The following is a 21,052-nucleotide window of genomic DNA, read 5'->3' on the forward strand; positions in this document are numbered from 1 at the left end:
CAAAAAGAAGTGTTACTCTCTCCTTCTTGGTACAAAGCTGTCATCTTAGAATCTCCCTTTACCTAGAGATTCCCTTCACCTCTCTCCTGGTAGCATCCCCAGTTTCCTATATCTCAATCTTCCTGTTCCTTGGTTTACTCCCTTGTTTTGATGGAGTACATCATCTAGCAGTTCCTGAGAAAGGATGGAAAGGAAGTACCACAGACCCTGATGTAGGAACATTCTTGGTATATCTGACAAACTGCTAGGAGGCCAGTGTACCTGGAAAGGAGTGAACAAGGAGAGTTTTAGGAATTAAGGTCTAAGAGGTAACAGGGCCAAATCATGTAGGATCTCGTAGGCCATAGTAAGGATTTTGGCTTTTACTCTGAATGTGAAGAGAAGTCAGTGGATGGCTTTGAGCAGAGAAGTAACATGATCTGACGTAACGTTTTATCTGAATCACAATGACTGCTGTGTAGAGAGAAAAAAACTTAAATGGAAGTAAAGGTAAAGCAAGGAGGTTTCTACAATTAGTTTACTGCAAGAATCCAAGTGAGATTTAATAATGTCTTGCACTGAGATGGTGGCAATGAAGGAGGTAAGAAGAGGTCAGAATCTGGATATATTTTGAAATAGAGTGGCAGGACTTGCTGATTGGATTTGGACGTGGGGAAAAGTGAAGGATGACTTCAAAGTACTTGGTTTCAGCAACTGGAGGGATGGAGTTGCCATTTAACAAAAGGGGGAAGACTAGGAAAGCAAAAGATTTTGGAGAAAAAAATCAAAGTTTGATTTTGGGCATCTTAAGTTTGAAATGCCCATTAGCTGCCTCAGGAAGCTGGATGTTTAAGTCTGTAGTTCAGAAGTGAATCCTGAAGCACTTCAATGTTTAAGAATTAGTAAAACTTGGAGGACTCAACAAATGAGCCAGAGAAGGTACGTCCAGTGAGGTAAGATGTAAAAGCCAAAAGTGAGGGGTCCTAAAAGGCAAAAAAAAGAAAATGCTGTAAAATAGAGTATGTGGTCAACTTCTCAGAGATTCTGATACTTCCAGTAAGATGAAAACTGAGGACTGACCACTAGATTCACATGGGCACGCAACATGGAGGTAAGGCCTGGCCTTTACAATGCAATTTTGATGGAGTAGTTGGCACAAAGGCCAGATTGGAGTGAGTTCAAAAGAGAACTGAGTATGGAATGTTACCTAGGTAGAATTCTTGGCCAATATATTTTAACCTGAATCAAATCATGAAGAAATAATCAGGCAGATCCTAATTATGGGAAATTTTACAAGAATTCTTGAGTCTTCAGAAGTGTCAATGTTATAAAAGTATAAACAAACAAGCAAATAAACAAAACAAAACAAAAGGCAGGGAGTTGTTCTGGATTACCAAAGACTAAAGAATCTTCCCAATGTGTGCTCCTTCACTGGATCTGGGGAAAACTAGTTATAAAGAATATTTGTGGAATAACTTGAGGGAAACAAGTATAGGCTGTATGTTAAATAATATTAAACCAATGTCTCATTTCTTAGGGTCGATAATGGCATTGTAGGTTATGTAGGAGAGTATCATTGTTCTTGGGAAATTTATGCACAAGTATTGATATTTAAGGGTGAAGTGATATAATACCTGAAAATTACTTTAAAATGTGTCAGTGGAAAATATGTGCGTGGAGAGGGGTTGGAGGGTAGGAGGAAAACGAAAATCTGGCAAAATGTCAACAACTTTCAATCCCAGTGAAAGGCACAGTATGAGATATTGGGAATTACTAAATAATGAAAAAAAGAAAAAGTCACTCCACTTCTCCCTGATTTGTGTCTCCCTTGGGAGGTGACAGGATATTTTGTATTCTTGGGCTGAGGAAGGCAGCCATCAGTTGACTCCTGTTGCCCTGATGTCTCAGCTTACTGCAGGCTTCAGCATCTCTTTCCAACAAGCAATGTTTGAATTAGTGACAAAGAAATATAGTTATAATGCTTAATATTTATTTAGCTTTTATGTTAAGTGTACCAAGTACTATGTTAAGTACTTTTATTTCATTATTTCACTGAGTCCTCTACAACTTTACAGGAAAAGAAATTAAAAGCTACTTTGCTTGTTAGTGGTAGAGTCAAAGCTCATACTTTAAAACCATCACTCTAGGGACTTCCCCGGTGGTCCAGTGGGTAGGGCTCTGCACTCCCAATGCAGTGGGCCCCAGTTCAATCCCTGGTTGGGGAACTAGATCCCACATACATGCTGCAACGAAGATCCCGCGTGCCACAACTAAGACCCAGTGCAGCTTAAGTAAATAAATAAATATATATTTTTAATTAAATAAATTTTAAAAAATGGCATTAAAAAAAATAACTCACTATACTTTCTAAGCTCCTTTGCCAGTAGAGGACAGATTGCTGAGATATATAAGAAGCATAACATATGGGACCCAGCAAACTGACATGTTCCTGGGGGATGAAGGTAGAATTTTACTTTGAGACATAAAAAAAAAATCTTCATCTGATCAAGACTGTTATTGTCTTCCTGCCTAAAAATGTGATTTTCTACTAGATCTGCTTCAGCTGTAGGATCACCTGCCTGTAGAAGAGAGCATTCTTCTTACCTTTAATGTAATAGCCCAGTGACATAAACTGCTTGAAAAGATTTTACTACACTTGCTATTTCCATTTACTCCAAATGTCCTTTTCCCCAACTTTTTATCGAAATTCTACAGAAGAGTTCAAAGAACAGTAAAATCAACAGCCATATACCTTTTATTTAGATTCATCAATTATTGACATTTCACCAAATTTGCTTTCTCTCTCTGTCTTTCCCTGCCTTACATATTTTTTCCCACTGAAATATCTTAAGCTGCAGGAATTATGTCACTTCACTCCTAAGTACTACCTGCACATGTATCTCCCAAGAATAAAGATACTCTCCTACATGATCTTCAAGTCCATTATCAATCTCAAGAAATCTGACACTGATGCAACAGTATTATTTAATATACAGTCCATACTCAAATTTCTCCCAAGTTGTCCCCAAAACAGATTCATTGAATGGAACTAACAAATTGTAGCCCTAGAATTATAAGGAACTTGCTTTTTGAGGGAGTCTCAGCCTCCCTACTTGTAAAGATGGTGATAATAATTACCTCTCTAGATTGTTTGGAGAATGAAATAACAGTTAATGCAAATACCCTTTACAAACTCAATCCACTGTACAAATTCAAGGAAGGCTGAAAGATTAGAAAGCTGCCTTAATATTGGTGGTTCTCAACTACAGTTCTCAACTATGGTAAACATATACCATATATGTCAGTAACACATTAGAGGTCAAAAAGTAGTACACATTTTCTCAAAGGCATTCTTCAAGTCCACCAAGGAGGTAACATAAATTTGTAAGAATATGTTTTCCTGCCTTAGGACAAAAGCTGTTTTACTTCTTAAAAATTATTCACTGCTCACTGCAAAAGTTAAATGAAACAGGAGTGAAATAAAAAGTGAAGCTTTTTCCACACCCACATACAAATTATTTTCATTTTAAAAGAAAATAAAACACAGTTCATAAATATCTTAATCTTTTCCGAATTATCTCTTGTGTATCTGCCTCATCACTGTCCTAAAGAACTCCCAGTCTCCAGGCTCTCCACCTTCTAGCTTACCCTCCCAATCATCAAAAGAGTTATTTTTCTAAAATTCAAATTCTGGCACCTGCATAATTAAAAGCTCTCAGCCTCGGGCTTCCCTGGTGGCACAGTGGTTAAGAATCCGCCTGCCAATGCAGGGAACACGGGTTCAAGCCCTGGTCCAGGAAGATCCCACATGCCGCGGAGCAACTAGGCATGTGCGCCAGAACTACTGAGCCCACGTGACACAACTACTGAAGCCTGTGCGCCTAGAGCCCATGCTCCCCAACAAAGAGAAGCCACCTCAATGAGAAGCCCGTGCACCACAACGAAGAGTAGCCCCGGCTCGCCACAACTAGAGAAAGCCCCCACACAGCAACAAAGACCCAACGCAGCCAAAAATAAATAAATAAAATAAATTTTTTAAAAAAAGGCTCTCAGCCCCTAAAAGTAAGCCCTTAATGGCACAAGCTACCCAGTCTTAATTCCTGTCTCTTTTACATCTTAATCTTCAACAACAACCCAGTCATGTCTTTGCAGGGACTGTTCTCTCTTTCTGTACCAGCTCACTTTGTTCATCTAGTGAGAGCCTACACATCCTGCAAAACCCAGCTCAAGAATCACCTTTTTTTGCCCTAATGTCCAAAGGACGAAGTTAATCATGCATTTTGTGCTTTTGCTGAACCTTAAACACATATCTACTCTAATGCTTTGTACAGACTTCTACAATTAGTTATCTACAAACTGTTTCTCCTATTCCACAGTGCCTCTCTTAAGGACATGCTCTGTTACATAATCTGTTTCCTTAGCGTCTAGCTTAGTTTTTGGTACCTTGTTGGTACTTATTAAGCACTCACTACATTCACTCTTATTTGTACACGGCTTATTCACTAAGCAAAAGAAGTTAGCAACAGTATGAACTATAGATTGATGATCCAAGCCAATGTGTGGCCACGAGTCAGTGATATGCCAAATTTCCTACCAGCCACTGATCCAGGGTCACCTCCTCTCAGACTCACCAATGACAGGTGGGGTAGAATCAATTACAGAGAATAGGATTTTAGATTATTACAAATATTGGTTCCAGAATTTCAGTGAGGCTGAAAGTGAAGGGTTTAACATGATACCTGATGAAGGCAAAGGGGAAGTGCTCTTGAATCCAACTGCTCAACTTCACCCCGTATAAGTGAGAACAGAGATTGCAGAACCAGCTTCGGGGCTTCTAGTTGATCATTAGCATTTACTTCTGCAGACTCTTCATCACTAACAGCATGTATGGCTGCATGTAATATATTTTCTTGCATAAAGGGTGTGGTATCTCCTGAAGAAAGTCCTTTGAGAGGTAAATAAAATGCCTATGTTAGGATAAATTTCCATCATGGTAGAACACCTTAAAACAATTATGTCTGTTAATCATAAAATTTTCAAATAAAGCTAATTACATTAAAAAAGGCCCACAGAAACCACAAGTTATTCTCCTAAATAAATTAAGATTGTGCTGACATCTGATTGTTTCTATTAGCAATTAGTTAATAGAAGCAATTCTATTAGATCTATATAACTTTTTAATTTATATTATAAATTAAGAATATAATTTATATTCTTAATTAAGAATATAAAAAAAGAGAGATCTAAAGAAAAGTATGTAGGTTAAAATCTGACCAAAAACTTGATTCTCCCAAAGGACAAACGAATTAACTATAATCTGAAGTCATGTCTTATGCAAAATGAAAGAACTAAATGGGAAGGTAAATGTGTTTATCATATGAAAGGCTAAAGAAATTAAGCCTTCCTCTCTAAATTCTTGGTCTGATAACTTTAGAACTACTTCTGGATCCCAGCAGAGCAGAAGGAATTCAGATGTCCAGAACTAATGGCCACAGAAGCTTTTTTCCTAATAAAAAGAAGTAACACAAACTTGGGGGAAAAAAATCAGTGAATAAATCCTTGGCCCACAGCTCCTGAAATGACACACCAAAGTTTAAAACTTTAAATGTTACACATTATAACTTCACCCTTCACTGAAATCTCAGCATCAGTTCTAATTTTCATATTAAAATTGAATAGACTGTTTGCATCTGTACATACCTTCAGCTAGTCCAGCTTGGAAAGGATCTTTCTCAGTAATTTAGCTTGTGCATACCATGACTGAAGTTGCCTCCTGCCACCCCTCTACAGCAGGGGTCCCCAACCCGCGAGCTGCAGACCTATAGCGGTCCGCGGCCTGTTAGGAACCGGGCTGCACAGCAGGAGGTGAGTGATGGGCAAGCAAGCGAAGCTTCATCTGCTGCTCCCCATCGCTCCCCATCGCTCACGCTACTGCCTGAAACACCACACCCCGGATCCTGGAAAAATTGTCTTCCACGAAACCGGTCCCTGGTTCCAAAAAGGTTGGGGAGTTTGCCCAGAACCCTGTCTTCTACTGCCTTCTAAATAAATCCACTGCTCTAGCCAAGCTGGCCAATTCTGTATCTCCCTAGTATTAATACTCTGCGCCTTTCTGAGCAATTACAAATTCTAACAGATATAAAATTTTCCTCCCCGGACGTCCCTGGCTGTCCAGTGGTTGAGACTCCGCACTTCCAGTGCAAGGGGCTCAGCTTCGATCCCTGGTTGGGGAACTAAGATCCCACATACTGCACAGTGCAGCCAAGAAAATTAAAAAAGAAAAAAATTTCCTCCCATCTGTCTAGTTAAGTTCTACCCTAAAAAAAATTCATATATTTCTCTACAACATGAGCCTGAAGTAAACTTACTTTCCTCTAAATCCTATATATGGTCTATGGTCTTGCATTAAACCATAGTTAGACGGGGTTGCATTATAGTGACTGGTGAAGGGTCGTATCTTTATTAGATCATAACTCCTACAGCACAGGGATTAATTTACTTACTATAGTATTGCCGTTATGTCCAGTAGCGTATTCAGCATTAAAATTCCAAGTGTTGTGCTTTCTACAAATAATCACCTACAGTGATTCCTTATATTTTAGAAAATTCTCTTCTATACATTTTATGTCGTTTGGACTCTGGAAGTACGAGGCCTAGAGATGGCCTGCCATTTTATTTTGCAGGAACAGTATTTGTGAAAACATGGATGATTCTTCTGCCTTCTAATTTTCTAACCACAATGGTAGTACTGCCAATGTAGGAACATAAGCTTTGTATAGAGAACTACAAAGAGACTAAGAGAAATACTGTTTTCTTTCCTTTTTCTCCAGCCACAATACTGTGTCCAATCAAGTTATTTAATTTCATATAAACTGTGATATGGCTAACCTCTCAAATTCTATACTTCATTAAATTCTTCCCACATAATTATCAAATATTACTCTATACTTCCTCTTTGAAAAATTGAATTTTATAATGCTCATTTTCTGTAGAGGGAATTTAAATAAAACCCTTGAAGGATATGGCCAAAGAAGGGCAGGATTTTCCAAAGTAAGGAAAAAGGACAGAATTTATGACTCCATTATCTAAAGGAGGTCTAAAAAGGGTCCTGTTAAATAATGGAAATGAAAACACGCCATGTGATTACCTCAGTTATTTAGACAGTATAGATGCATAATGGTCACGGTTCCTGCTAGATCCACTTTCTAAGTTATATTATTTACTTATTAAAATTTTTTTCTTCCAGTTTTATTGAGATGTAATTGACATACAGCACTGTATAACTTTCAGGTGTACAGCCTAACAATTTGACTTACATAAAGCACGAAATGAATCCCACAATAAATTTATTTCATATAGATTAAACATTAAAGAAATAGAAAAAAATGTCTTCCTTGTGATGAGAACTCTTAGGATTTACTCTCTTAACAACTTTCACATATAACATATAGCTGTTAATTATATTTATCATGTTATACACTACATCCCTAGTAATTGCTTATCCTATAATTGGAAGTTTGTACATTTTGACCATCTTCACCCAATTCCCCTTCCCACCACCCCACAACTCTGGTAACCACAAATCTGATCTTTCTCTATGAGTTTGTTTGTTTATGAAGTATAATTGACCTGCAATACTGTTAGTTCCTGGTATACAACCTAGTGATTCGATATTTCTATATATTTCAAAGTGATCACCATGATACATCTCATTGTCATCTGTCATCATTACAAAGATATCACGTAGTTATTGACTATATTTCTCACACTGTACATTTCATACCTGTGACTCATTTATTTTGTAACTGAAAATTTGTACCTTTTAATCTCCCTCACCTATTTCTCTCCTCCTCCCATCCCATTCCCCTCTGTCAACCACCTGTTTGTTCTATCTATGACTCTGTTTCTCTTTAGTTATGTTTGTTCACTTATTTAGTTTTTTAGATGCCACATGTAACTGAAATCATACAGTATTTTTCTTTCTCTGACTTATTTCACTAAGCATAACACTCTCCAGGTCCATCCACGTTATCACAAATGGCAAGATTCCAATCGTTTTATGGCTCAGTAATATTCCACTGTATATGCATGTATCTGCGTGCGCACGAGTGTGTGTGTATAGAACACATCATCTTTATCCATTCATCTACTGATGGGCACTTAGCTTGCTTCCATATCGTGGCTATTATAAATAATGCTGCAATAGACACAGGGGTGCATGTATCATTTTGAATTACTATTTTCCTTTTCTTCAGATAAATACCCAGGAGTGGAATTGCTGGATCATATGGTAGTTCTACTTTTGCTTTTTTGAGGAATCTCCATACTATTTTCACATAGTGACTGCTCCTATTTACATTTCCACCAACAGAGCAGAAGGGTTCCCTTTTCTCCACGTCCTCACCAACACTTGCTATTTGTTATCTTTTTGATACAAGCCATTCAAACGGGTATGAAGTGATATCTCGTTGTGGTCTTCATTTGCATTTCCCTGACCATTAGTGATGTTCAGCATCTTTTCTTTCTTTCTTTTTTAAAAAAGCAGAATGGTGCTGTATACTCCTCATTTGTGTATGGGAAAAAAGAATGCAAGGAGATCATACGCTAAGATCTGAGCTAGTGCTCGGTGCCATAAGTTTTAAATATTTCTGGAAAGATACCCAAGAAATTCCCCTATAGAGAAGGGAACTGAGGAATCAAGATTCTGGTCAGGGAGGAAGACTTACATTTCAGTTGTTGTTTTTTTCTTTGATTTTATTTTTTTATACAGCAGGTTCTTATTATCCATTTTATACATATTAGTGTATACATGTCAATCCCAATCTCCCAGTTCATCCCACCACCACCACCCCATGACTACTTTCCTCCCTTGGTGTCCATACATTTGTTCTCCACATCTGTGTCTCTATTTCTGCCCTGCAAACCAGTTCATCGGTACCATTTTTCTAGGTTCCACATATATGCGTTAATATACTTGTTTTTCTCCTTCTGACTTACTTCACTCTGTATGACAGTCTCTAGATACATCCACGTCTCTACAAATGACCTAATTTCACTCCATTCGATGGCTGAGTAATATTCCATTTTATATATATATAACATCTTCTTTACCCATTCATCTGTAGATAGGCATTTAGCTTGCTTCCATGACCTGGCTACTGTAAATAGTGCTGCAATGAACATTCAGGTGCATGTATCTTTTTGAATTATGGTTTCCTCTGGGTATATGCCTAGTAGTGGGATTGCTGGGTCATATGGTAATTCTATTTTTAGTTTTTTAAGGAACCTCCATACTGTTCTCCATAGTGGCTGTATCAATTTACATTCTCACTAACAGTGCAAGAGGGTTCCCTTTTCTCCACACCCTCTCTAGCATTTGCTGTTTGTAGATTTTCTGATGATGCCCATTCTAACGGTGTGAGGTAATGATACCTCATTTTAGTTTTGATTTGCATGTCTCTAATAATTAGTGATGTTGAGCAGCTTTTCATGTGCTTCTTGGCCATTTGTATGTCTAATACGGAGAAATGTCTATTTAGGTCTTCTGCCTATTTTTAGATTGGGTTGTTTTGTTTTTGAATATTGAGCTGCATGAGCGGCTTATATATTTTGGAGATTAACCCTTTGTCCGCTGATTCGTTGGCAAGTATTTTCTCCCATTCTGAGGGTTGTCTTTTCGTCTTGTTTGTAGATTCCTTTGCTTTGAAAAAGCTTTTAAGTTTCATTAGGTCCCATTTGTTTATTTTTGTTTTTATTTCCATTACTCTAGAAGGTGGATCAAAACAGATCTTGCTGTGACTTATGTCAAAGAGTGTTCTCCTTATGTTTTCCTCCAAGAGTTTTATAGTGTCCGGTCTTACATTTAGGTCTCTAATCCATTTTGAGTTTATTTCTGGGTATGGTGTTAGGGGGTGTTCTAATTTCATTCTTTTACATGTAGCTGTCCAGTTTTCCCAGCACCACTTATTGAAGAAACTGTCTTTTCTCCATTGTATATTCTTGCCTCCTTTGTCATAGATTAGTTGACCATAGGTGTGTGGGTTTCTCTCTGGGCTTTCTATCCTGTTCCATTGATCTATATTTCTGTTTCTGTGCCAGTACCATATTGTCTTGATGACTGTAGCATTGTAGTATAGTCTGAAGTTGGGGAGTCTGATTCCTCCAGCTCTGTTTTTTTCCCTCAAGACTGCTTTGGCTATTCGGGGTCTGTTGTGTCTCTATACAATTTTCAGATTTTTTGTTTTAGTTCTGTAAAAAATGCCATTGGAAATTTGATAGGGATTGCATTGAATCTGTAGATTGCTTTGGGTCGTACAGTCATTTTTGCAATATTGATTCTTCCAATCCAAGAACGTGGTATATCTCTCCATCTGTTGGTATCATTTTTAATTTCTTTCATCAGTGTCTTATAGTTTTCTGCATACAGGTCTTTTGTCTCCTTAGGTAGGTTTATTCCTAGGTATTTTATTCTTTTTGTTGCAATGGTAAATGGGAGTGTTTCCTTAATTTCTCCTTCAGATTTTTCATCATTAGAGTATAGGAATGCAACAGATTTCTGTGCATTAATTTTGTATCCTGCAACTTTACCAAATTCATTGATTATCTCTAGTAGTTTTCTGGTGGCATCTTTAGGATTCTCTATGTATAGTATCATGTCATCTGCAAACAGTGACAGTTTTAGCTCTTCTTTTCCAATTTGTATTCCTTTTATTTCTTTTTCTTCTCTGATTGCCATGGCTAGGACTTCCAAAACTATGTTGAATAATAGTGGTGAGAGAGGACATCCTTGTTTTGTTCCTGATCTTAGAGGAAATGCTTTCAGTTTTTCACCATTGAGAATGGTGTTGGCTGTGGCGTTGTCGTATATGGCCTTTATTACGTTGAGGTAGGTGCCCTCCATGCCCACTTTCTGGAGAGTTTTTATCATAAATGAGTGTTGAATTTTGTCGAAAGCTTTTTCTGTATCTATTTAGATGATCATATGGTTTTAATTATTCAATTTATTAATATGGTGTATCACATTGATTAATTTGCATATATTGAAGAATCCTTCCATCCCTGGGATAAATCTCACTTGATCATGGTGTATGATCCTTTTAATGTGTTGTTGGATTCTGTTTGCTAGTATTTTGTTGAGGATTTCTGCATCTATGTTCATCAGTGATATTGGTCTGTAATTTTCTTTTTCTGTAGTATCTTTGTCTGGTTTTGCTATCAGGATGATGGTGGCCTCATAGAATGAGTTTGGCAGTGTTCCTTCCTCTGCAATTTTTTGGAAGAGTTTGACAAGGATGGGTGTTAGCTCTTCTCTAAATGTTTGACAGATTTCACCTGTGAAGCCATGTGGTCCTGGACTTTTGTTTGTTGGAAGATTTTTAATCACAGTTTCAATTTCATTACTTTTGGTTGGTCTGTTCATATTTTCTCTTTCTTCCAGGCCCAACCTTGGAAGGTTATACCTTTCTAAGAATTTGTCCATTTCTTCCAGGTTGTCCATTTTATTGGCATAGAGTTGCTTGTAGTAGTCTCTTAGGATGCTTTGTATTCCTGCGGTGTCTGTTGTAACTTCATTTCTAATTTTATTGATTTGAGTCCTGTCCCTCTTTTTCATGATGAGTCTGGCTAAAATTTATCAATTTTGTTTATTTTCTCAAAGAACCAGCTTTTAGTTTTATTGATCTTTGCTATTGTTTTGTTTCTATTTTATTTATTTCTGCTCTGATCTTTATGATTTCTTTCCTTCTACTAACTTTGGGTTTTCTTTGTTCTTCATTCTCTAGTTTCTTAAGGTGTAAGGTTAGGTTGTGTATTTAAGAATTTTCTTGTTTCTTGAGGTAAGATTGTATTGCTATAAATTCCCCTCTTAGAATTGCTTTTGCTGCATACCACAGGTTTTGGATTGTTGTGTTTTCATTGTCATTTGTCTCTAGGTATTTTTTGATTTCCTCTTTGATTTCTTCAGTGATCTCTTGGTTAGTAATGTCTTGTTTAGCCTCCATGTGTTTATGTTTTTTAACTTTTTCCTGTAATTGATTTCTAATCTCACAACGTTGTGGCAGTAAAAGATGCTTGAGATGATTTCAATTTTCTCAAATTTACTGAGGATTGATTTGTGACCCAGGACATGATGTATCCTGGAGAATGTCCTGTGAACAGTTGAGAAGAAAGTGTAATCTGTGGTTTTTGGATGGAATGTCCTATAAATATCAATTAAATCTATCTGGTCTATTGTGTCATTTAAAGCTTCTGTTCCCTTATTTATTTTCATTTTGGATGATCTGTCCATTGGTGTGAGGTGTTAAAGTCCCCCACTATTATTGTCTTACTGTTGATTTCCTCTTTTATAGCTGTTGGCAGTTGCCTTATGTATTGAGGTGCTCCTATGTTGGGTGCATATATATTTATAATGGTCATATCTTCTTTTTGGATTGGTCCCTAGATCATTATGTAGTGTCCTTCCTTGTCTCTTGTAACATTCTTTATTTTAAAGTCTATTTTATCTGATATGAGTATTGCTACTCCAGCTTTCTTTTGATTTCCATTTGCATGGAATATCTTTTTCCATCCCCTCACTTTCAGTCTGTTTGTGTACCTAGGTCTGAAGTGGGTCTCTTGTAGACAGCATATATATGGGTCTTGTTTTTGTATCCATTCAGCAAGCCTGTGTCTTCTGGTTGGAGCATTTAATCCATTCACGTTTAAGGTAATTATTGATATGTATGTTCCTATTACCATTTTCTTAATTGTTTTGGGTTTGTTTTTGTAGGTCCTTTTCTTCTCTTGTGTTTCCCACTTAGAGAAGTTCCTTTAGCATTTGTTGTAGAGATGGTTTGGTGGTAATGAATTCTTTTAGCTTTTCCTTGTCTGTAAAGCTTTTGATTTCTCCGTCAAATCTGAATGAGATCCTCGTCAGGTACAGTAATCTTGGTTGTAGGTTCTTCCCTTTCATCACTTTAAGTATATCATGCCACTCCCCTCTGGCCTGTAGCGTTTCTGCTGAGAAATCTGCCGTTAATCTTATGGAAGTTCCCTTGGATGTTATTTGTCATTTTTCTCTCGTTGCTTTCAATGATTTTTCTTTGTCTTTAATTTTTGTCAATTTGATTACTATGTGTCTTGGCGTGTTTCTCCTTGGGTTTATCCTGCCTGGGACTCTCTGCGCTTCCTGGACTTGGGTGGCTATTTCCTTTCCCATCTTAGGGAAAATTTCAACTATAATCTCCTCAAATAGTTTCTCGGGTCCTTTCTCTCTTCTCCTCCTGGGACCCCTATATTGCAAATGTTGTTGCATTACATGTTGTCTTAGAGGTCCTTTAGGCTGTCTTTATTTCTTTTCATTCTTTCTTCTTCATTCTGTTCTGCGGTAGCGAATTCCACCATTCTGTCTTCCAGGTCACTTATCCGTTCCGCTGCCTCAGTTATGCTGCTCTTGATTCCTTCTAGTGTGGTTTTCACTTCAGTTATTGTATTGTTCATCTGTTTGTTTTTTCTTTAATTCTTCTAGGTGTTTGTTCTTTAATTCTTGTAGGTCTTTGTTAAACATTTCCTGCATCTTCTCGATCTTTGCCTCCATTGTTTTTCTGAGGTCCTGGATCATCTTCATTATCATTATTCTGAATTCTTTTTCTGGAAGGTTGCCTATCTCCACTTAATTTAGTTGTTTTTCTGGGGTTTTATCTTGTTCCTTCATCTGGTACATAGCCCTCTGCCTTTTCATGTTTTCTATCTTTCTGTGAATGTGGTTTTTGTTCCACAGGCTGAAGGATTGTACTTCTTCTTGCTTCTCCTGTCTGCCCTCCTGTGGATTAGGCTAACTAAGAGGCTTGTGAAAGTTTCCTGATGGGAGGGACTGGTAGTGGGTAGATCTGGGTGTTGCTCTGGTGGGCAGAGCTCAGTCTTGAGCATCTTTTCATGTGACTGTTGGCCATCTGTACATCTTCTTTGGAAAAATGTCTATTCAGGTCCTCTGCCCATTTTTTAACTGTGTTGTCTGGTTCTTTGATATCACGTTGTATGAGTTCTTTGTATATTTTGGATATTAACCCCTTCTCAAATATATCATTTGGAAATATTTTCTCCCATTCAGTAGTCAGCTTTTTTGTTTTGTTGATAATTTCCTTCACTGTGCAACAGGTTTTTAGTTTGATTTACTTATTTTTGCTTTTGTTTCCCTTCCCTGCAGAAACATATTCAAAGAACTATGGTTTTATGGTTTCAGATCTTTCATTTAGGTCTTTAATCCATTTTGAGTTTATTTTTGTGGTGTGAGGAAGTGGGTCAGTTTGATTCTTTCACGTAGCTGTCCCGTTTTCCAAACACTATTTATTTAAGAGGTTAAATTTTCCCCATTGTATATTCTTGCCTCCTTTGTCTTTAATTGGCCATATAATTGTGGGCTCATTTCTGGGCTATTCTGTTCCACTGGTATATGCTTCTATTTTTGTGCCAGTAGCATATTGTTTTGATTACTGTAGATTTGTAGAATAGCTTGAAATGAGTGAGCATGATACCTCCACCTTGCTTCTTCTTTCATAAGATTGTTTTGGCTATTCAGTCTTTTGTGCTTCCATACAAATTTTAGATTTATTTGCTCTATTTCTATGAAAAATGCCATTGGTATTTTGATAGGGATTGCACTGAATCTGTAGATTGCTTTGGGTACTAGTCATTTTAACAATATTTTTCCAATCCATGAACATGGTATATCTTTCAATCTGTGTTATCTTTAGTTTTTTTCATCAGTGTTGTAGCTTTCTTAGTGCAGGCCTTTTACCTCCTTAGTTAGATTTACGTATTCTATTCTTTTTGATACAATTGTAAATGGGGCTGTTTTCTTAATTTCGCTTTCTGATAGTTTGTTGTTAGTATATAGAAACACAACAGATTTTATGTACTAATTTTTTATCCTGCAACTTTGCCAAATCCATTGATGAGTTCTAATGGTTTTTTGGTGGCATCATTAGGATTTTGTGTGCATAGTTATCATGTCATCTGGAAACAGTGACAGTTTTATTTCTTCCTTTCCCATTTGGATTCCTTTTCTTTTTTTTTTTTGTCTGATGGAAGACTTTGAATACTATGTTGAATAAATGTGACAAAGGTGAGCATCCTTGTCTTGTTCTTGATCTCAGAGGGACTGCTTTCAGCTTTTCACAGTTGAGTATAACATTAGCTGTGGGCTTGTCATGTATGGCCTTTATTATGCTGAGGTATATTCCCTTTATACCCAATTTGTGGAGAGTGTTTTATCATGAATTGGTGTCAGATTTTGTCAAAAGCTTTTTCTGCATCCATTGAGATGATCATATGATTTTTATTCTTCATTTTGTTAATGTAATGTATCACGTGATTGATGTGAACACTATTAACTCTGGTATAAAAGTTAAAAGACAGAAGTATTATGAGTTACTATAGCTACAATAAAGTGTTAATGGATAAATCATATATTTAAGATGTAAATTGTGACATCAAAAGCATAAAATGTCAGGGGAGGAGAAGTTAAACTTTTTTTTTTTTTTTTTTTTTTTTTGCCATGCTCTGAGGCTTGTGGGATCTTAGTTCCCTGACGAGGGATTGAACCGCCTCAGCAGTGAAAGTGCAGAGTCCTAATCAGTGGACCTCCAGGTAATTTCCTAAACTGTATTTTTTGATTATTGTAAAAGTTAAGCTGTTATCAGCTAAAAATACATATATATAAATATATATATATATGTTTTATATAAGCCTCATGGTAACCAAAAAAAAACCCAAACCTGCAGTAGACACACAAAAGATAAAGATATCAAAGCATACCACTATAAAAATTATCAAATAATGAAGACAGAAAGAAAGGAAGAGAGGAACTACAAAACAGTCAGAAAACAATTTATAAAATGACAATAGTAAATCCTCACATACTGATAATTACTTCAAGTGTAACTGGATTAAATTCTCTAATCAAAAAACATAGGGTGCCTGAATGATTTAAAAAACTAAAAAACAAGATCCAACAATTGTTTCAAGAGACTCACTTTAGCTTTAAGGCACACATAGGCTGAAAGTGAGGGATGAAAAAAGTATTATATGCAAATGATAAAGAGAGGAGGAGTGGCTGTACTTATATCAGACAAAATTAAGTCAAAAACTGTCAAAAGAGACAAAGGTCACATAAAGGGGTCAGTTTATCAAGAGGATATAATAATTGTAAACAGATAGGTAATCAAGCACATATATAAATATATATAAGCACATATTAACTAAACTGGAGAGAGAAATTGACAGCAATATAATAATAATAGAGGACTTCAATACCCCACTTTCAGCTATGAATAGATCATACAGACTGATAATGAAAAGGAAACAGTGGACCTGAACAACACTACAGATCAAAAGGCCCTAACAGAACTATATAAAACATTGTATCTAACAGCAATAGAGTACAGGATCTTATCAAGTTATTCTCTGGGATAGATCATATATTAGGCTACAAAACAAGTCTTAACAAATTTTAAAAGTCTGAAATCATATCCAGTGTCTTTTCTGACCACAATGTTATAAAACTAGAAATCAATAGCAGGAGGAAATTTGGGAAATTTGTAAGTAAGTGAAAATTAAACAACACACTCCAGAACAACCAATGGGTCAAAAAAGAAATCAAAAGGGAAGTAAAAAGTATCTTGAGAAAAATGAAAATGAAAGCACAACTTGTCAAAACTTATGTGATGCAGAAAAAGCCTCAGTAAGAAGAAACTATATAGTGATCAATGCCCACATTACAAAAAAAGATCTCAAATAAACGTTTAAACTAACCTTATACCTCAAGGAACTAGAAAAAGAACAAACTAAGCCCAAAGTTAGCAAAAGGAAAGAAACAATAAAGATTAGAGTAGAAACAAATGAAATAGAGACTAGAAAAACAATAGAAAAGACCAATGAAACAATGAGTTGGTTTTTTGAAAAGATAAACAAAATTGACAAATCTTTAGCTACACTAAGAAAAAAAGGGAGGTCTCAATTAAATAAAATCAGAAATGAAAAAAGAAGACATTACAACTAATACCACAGAAATAAAAAGGATCATAAAAGACTATTATGAACAATTTATATGTCAACAAATTGGATGACCAAGAAGAAATGGGTAAGTTCCTAGAAACATACACCCTACCAAGACTGAATCATGAATAGAAGATATGAACAGACCAGTAATGAGTAAGGAGATTGAATCAGTAATCAAAAACCTCCCAGCAAAGAAAAGCCCAAGCCCATATAGTTTCATTGGTGAATTCTACCAAATATTTAATGAAAAATTAATGTCAATCCTTCTCAACTTCTTCCAAAAGTCAAAGAGCGAACAGTCCCAATCCCATTTTTACAAAGCCAGCATTACCCCAAAACTAAAGCCAAATAAAGATACTACAAGAAAAGTAAACTATAGACCAGTATGTCTGATGAATACAGATGTAAAAATTCTCAACAAAATACTAGGAAATTGAATTCAACAGCACATTTAAGGGATCAGACACCATGATCAAGCAGGATTTACTTCTGGAATGCAAGGATGGTTCAACATACAGAAATCAATCGATGTGATACAACACATTAACTGAATGAAGGATAAATATCATATGATCATCTCAGTAGATGTGCAAAAAGTTACTTAACAAAATTTAATATCCTTTCCTGATAAAACTCTTGACATAGAAGGTATAGACAGAAACCTCAACATGATAAAAGTCATACATGACAAACCCACAGGTAACATCACACTCAACAGTGAAAGGTTAAAATAGTTTCCTCTAAGGTCATGAACAAGGCAAAGGTGCCCAACTCTCACCACTCCTATTCAACACAGTACTGGAAGTCCTAGCCAGAGCAATTAGGCAAGAAAAAGAAATATAAGGCATCAAACTCAAAAAGGAAGAAGTAAAACTGTCTCCGTTTGCAGATGATATGATCTTATAAAACAGAAAACCCTCAAAATGCCACTAAAAAACTGTTAGAGCTAATAAATGATTTCAGTAAAGTTGCAGAATACACAGTCAACAAACAAAAATCAGTTGCGTTGCTATACACTAACAATGAGCCATCTGGAAAAGAAATAAAGAAAAAAAATCCTATTTACAATAGCTTTAAAATGATCAAGTACTTAGGAATAAATTTAACCAATTAGGGGAAAGCTCTGTACACTGAAAACAATAAATATTGATGAAAGGAACTAAGAAGAGACAAATAAATAGAAAGATATACTATGTTTATGGGTTGGAAGAATTTTAAAATATCTATACTACTCATAGAAATCTACAGATTCAATGGAATCCCTATCAAAATTTCAATGGCAGTTTTCAAAGAAATAGAAAAAAGTCCTAAAATTTATATGGAACCACAAAAGACCACATATAGCCACAGCAGTCTTGAGCAAAAAGAACAAAGTTGGAGGCATCACAGTACCTGATTTCAAAAAATACTACAAAGTTTTAGTATTCAAAATAAGATGGTTGGCAATAATAACAGACATACAGACCAATGGAACACAACAGAGAGCTCAGAAATAAATCCACACAATTATGAACTTGATCAAAGATGCAAGAAACAAACAATTGGAGAAAGGATAGTTTCTTCAATAAATGGTACTGACAAAACTGGTTTTCCACATGTGGAAGAATGAAATTGGACCCTTATTTCACTACATATACAAAAATCAACTCAGTATGAATTGAAGATTTAAATGTAAGACCTGAAACCATACAACAATTAGAACAAAACATGGGGGAAAATTTTCTTGACATTGGTCTAGGTAATAATGTTTCAGACATGACACCAAAAGCACAGACAACAAAAGCAAAAGTAGAAGATGGGATTTCATCAAACTAAAAAGCTTCTGCACAGTAAAGGAAACAATCAACAAAGTGAAGAGACAACCTATGAAATGGGAGAAAATATTTGCAAACCATCCCATCTGAAAAGGGGTTAACATCTGAAATATATAAGGAATTCAAACAAATGAATAGCAAGAAAACAATTTGATTGTACCCTGTTGGTGGAAATGCAAATTGGTACAACTATTGTGGAAAACAGGACAAACATTCCTCAAAAACGTAAGACTAGAACTACCATATTATCCAGGTAACCTACTTCTGGGTGTATACCCAAAGGGAATGAAATCAAGACTCAAAGAGATATCTGCTCCCCCAGGTTCATTACAGCATTACTTATAATAGCCCAGATATGGAAATAATACAAGTGTCTGTCAATGGATGAACAGCCGAAGAAGAGGTGGTACACATATAAAATGGAATATTACTCAGCCATGAGAAAGAAGGAAATCCTGCCTGTTGTGACAAGTTGGATGAACTTGGAGGACATTATGCTAAGTGAAATCAGCTAGACAGAGAAAGACAAACACTGCATGATTTCACCTTAAATGTGCAATCTAAAAAAAAAATTTTTTTTTTTGTAAATGAAACTCATAGAAGTAAAGTAGTATAATGATGGTTCCCAGGGACTGGTGGGGGCAGACAGGGAGATGTTGATCAAAAGGACAGAGCTGTAGTTATGCAGGATGCATAAATCTAGAAATCTAATGTACAGGCATAATGACTATACTTAATAATACTGTATTGAACACTGAAAATATACTGAGAGATTTCAGTTGCAGTCATCACACAATAAATGGTAACTATGTGAGGAGATATGTTAACTAGATTGACTGCAGTAATCACTTCACTATGTATATCAAACCATCATGTTGTACACCTTAAATATGTACAATTTAAATAAATAAATAAATGAAATGTAAAATATCACTGTAAACAAGGTTGTCAATTATTTAAGAAAATTGAAGGTAAGGGTACCTGTCTAATATAAGTATCTTCTAGCTGCCCTCCCACACACACACTGTATTTTTTTAACCACTGTGACTAACTTTGCATAAAATGTAGATTGCATAAACAGTGGCATATCAGAGTTTCATGCAAGAAAATAGGTGCATGGCCTTGCAAGAAGAATTCTGCCACATTCCATACTAAAAAGCAGGTTTCTGTTTCCAGTGCTGCCAAGCTTTAAAGACAATTTTATCATGGTTTAAAGAAACATATAAATTGTTATTATACATGTTATTAAATGACAAGGATATACTTTGCCTTAGGCACACAAAATATTCAATAGGAAAACAGTATTTAGCCATATTCTGGATAATGGATTTTTAAACTACTTAAAATATGTCCTTGTTAATTTCACATTACTAGGATAAAGAACTTATACTGAGAAAACTATGTATTCCCAAAGAGTTGGAAGAAGAATGACAGAAATCAGGGCAGCCCTAAGTACCCATCCTACTTCCACTACGTATTAGCTACACCTGTGGCACATCCATCAATCTCTTCACCCCCCAGTTTCCTGATCTGTAATCTGGACACTCTACCAACTTATAAAATTATTGTGAGAATTAAATGAGATAGTGAATGTAAAAGGTAGGTGTGCTCCCAAAGCTTATCCTAAAAAGAGGTTTTACTGTCACTTGAATTTAAAAGGTCACAGGAATCATAAAGCACTTCTGAGACAGTGTGCTTTTACATTTTTTTTTTCATTTTGAAGAAAACATTCAGAGCAAAGTGTAAATAAAGTTAATGAAGCTCATATCGCTAATGTCATGGTGAATAATAGGAATTATAAAAACGCCATTGGAGTATTAAATTGCTTATTTATTAGTCACCAATATTATAAGTTTGAACATGATTAAACTTATTTTTAATAAAGACAATAAAGAAAATAAACACTAGCATAACCATGAATACTCAGAAGGATTAGCATATTGTGAATTGATACCTTTATAATGTACTAAAATATTTTAAAGTAATAGTAATCAAGCATTTATGACATAACATGGAAGTTTCAGTATTTTTCCATGGAGATTTCAAAATAATTTTTATGTCATTACTTCTCATGTCACGTGGTCTTACAAAAGTTTTGCTTGAAAAAATTAAGAATATATCATCAATTAATACAAAAATTTCTTCTAAATATATTAAAAGTTTTCTGGTAAAAATATATTTATAGTTACTGAGAAAAGCCAAATCAAAACATGTATCAGCACATA

General features: G+C 35.7%; 1 protein-coding gene across 6 annotated transcripts in view; it reads right to left on the reverse strand.

Moving 5' to 3' along the window:
- CNST (consortin, connexin sorting protein) overlaps positions 1-21,052 on the reverse strand; it is a 123,392-nt gene that overhangs the window by 42,260 nt on the left and 60,080 nt on the right. For all 6 annotated transcript variants that reach the window (XM_060090872.1, XM_060090874.1, XM_060090871.1 and 3 more), the window contains one exon: positions 4,719-4,924. In XM_060090872.1, coding sequence (XP_059946855.1) covers positions 4,719-4,924 — 206 coding nt within the window. The remainder of the gene's footprint in view (positions 1-4,718; positions 4,925-21,052) is intronic.

Source organism: Mesoplodon densirostris, chromosome 2, assembly GCF_025265405.1.
Source record: "Mesoplodon densirostris isolate mMesDen1 chromosome 2, mMesDen1 primary haplotype, whole genome shotgun sequence".
NCBI classification, from domain to species: domain Eukaryota; kingdom Metazoa; phylum Chordata; class Mammalia; order Artiodactyla; family Ziphiidae; genus Mesoplodon; species Mesoplodon densirostris.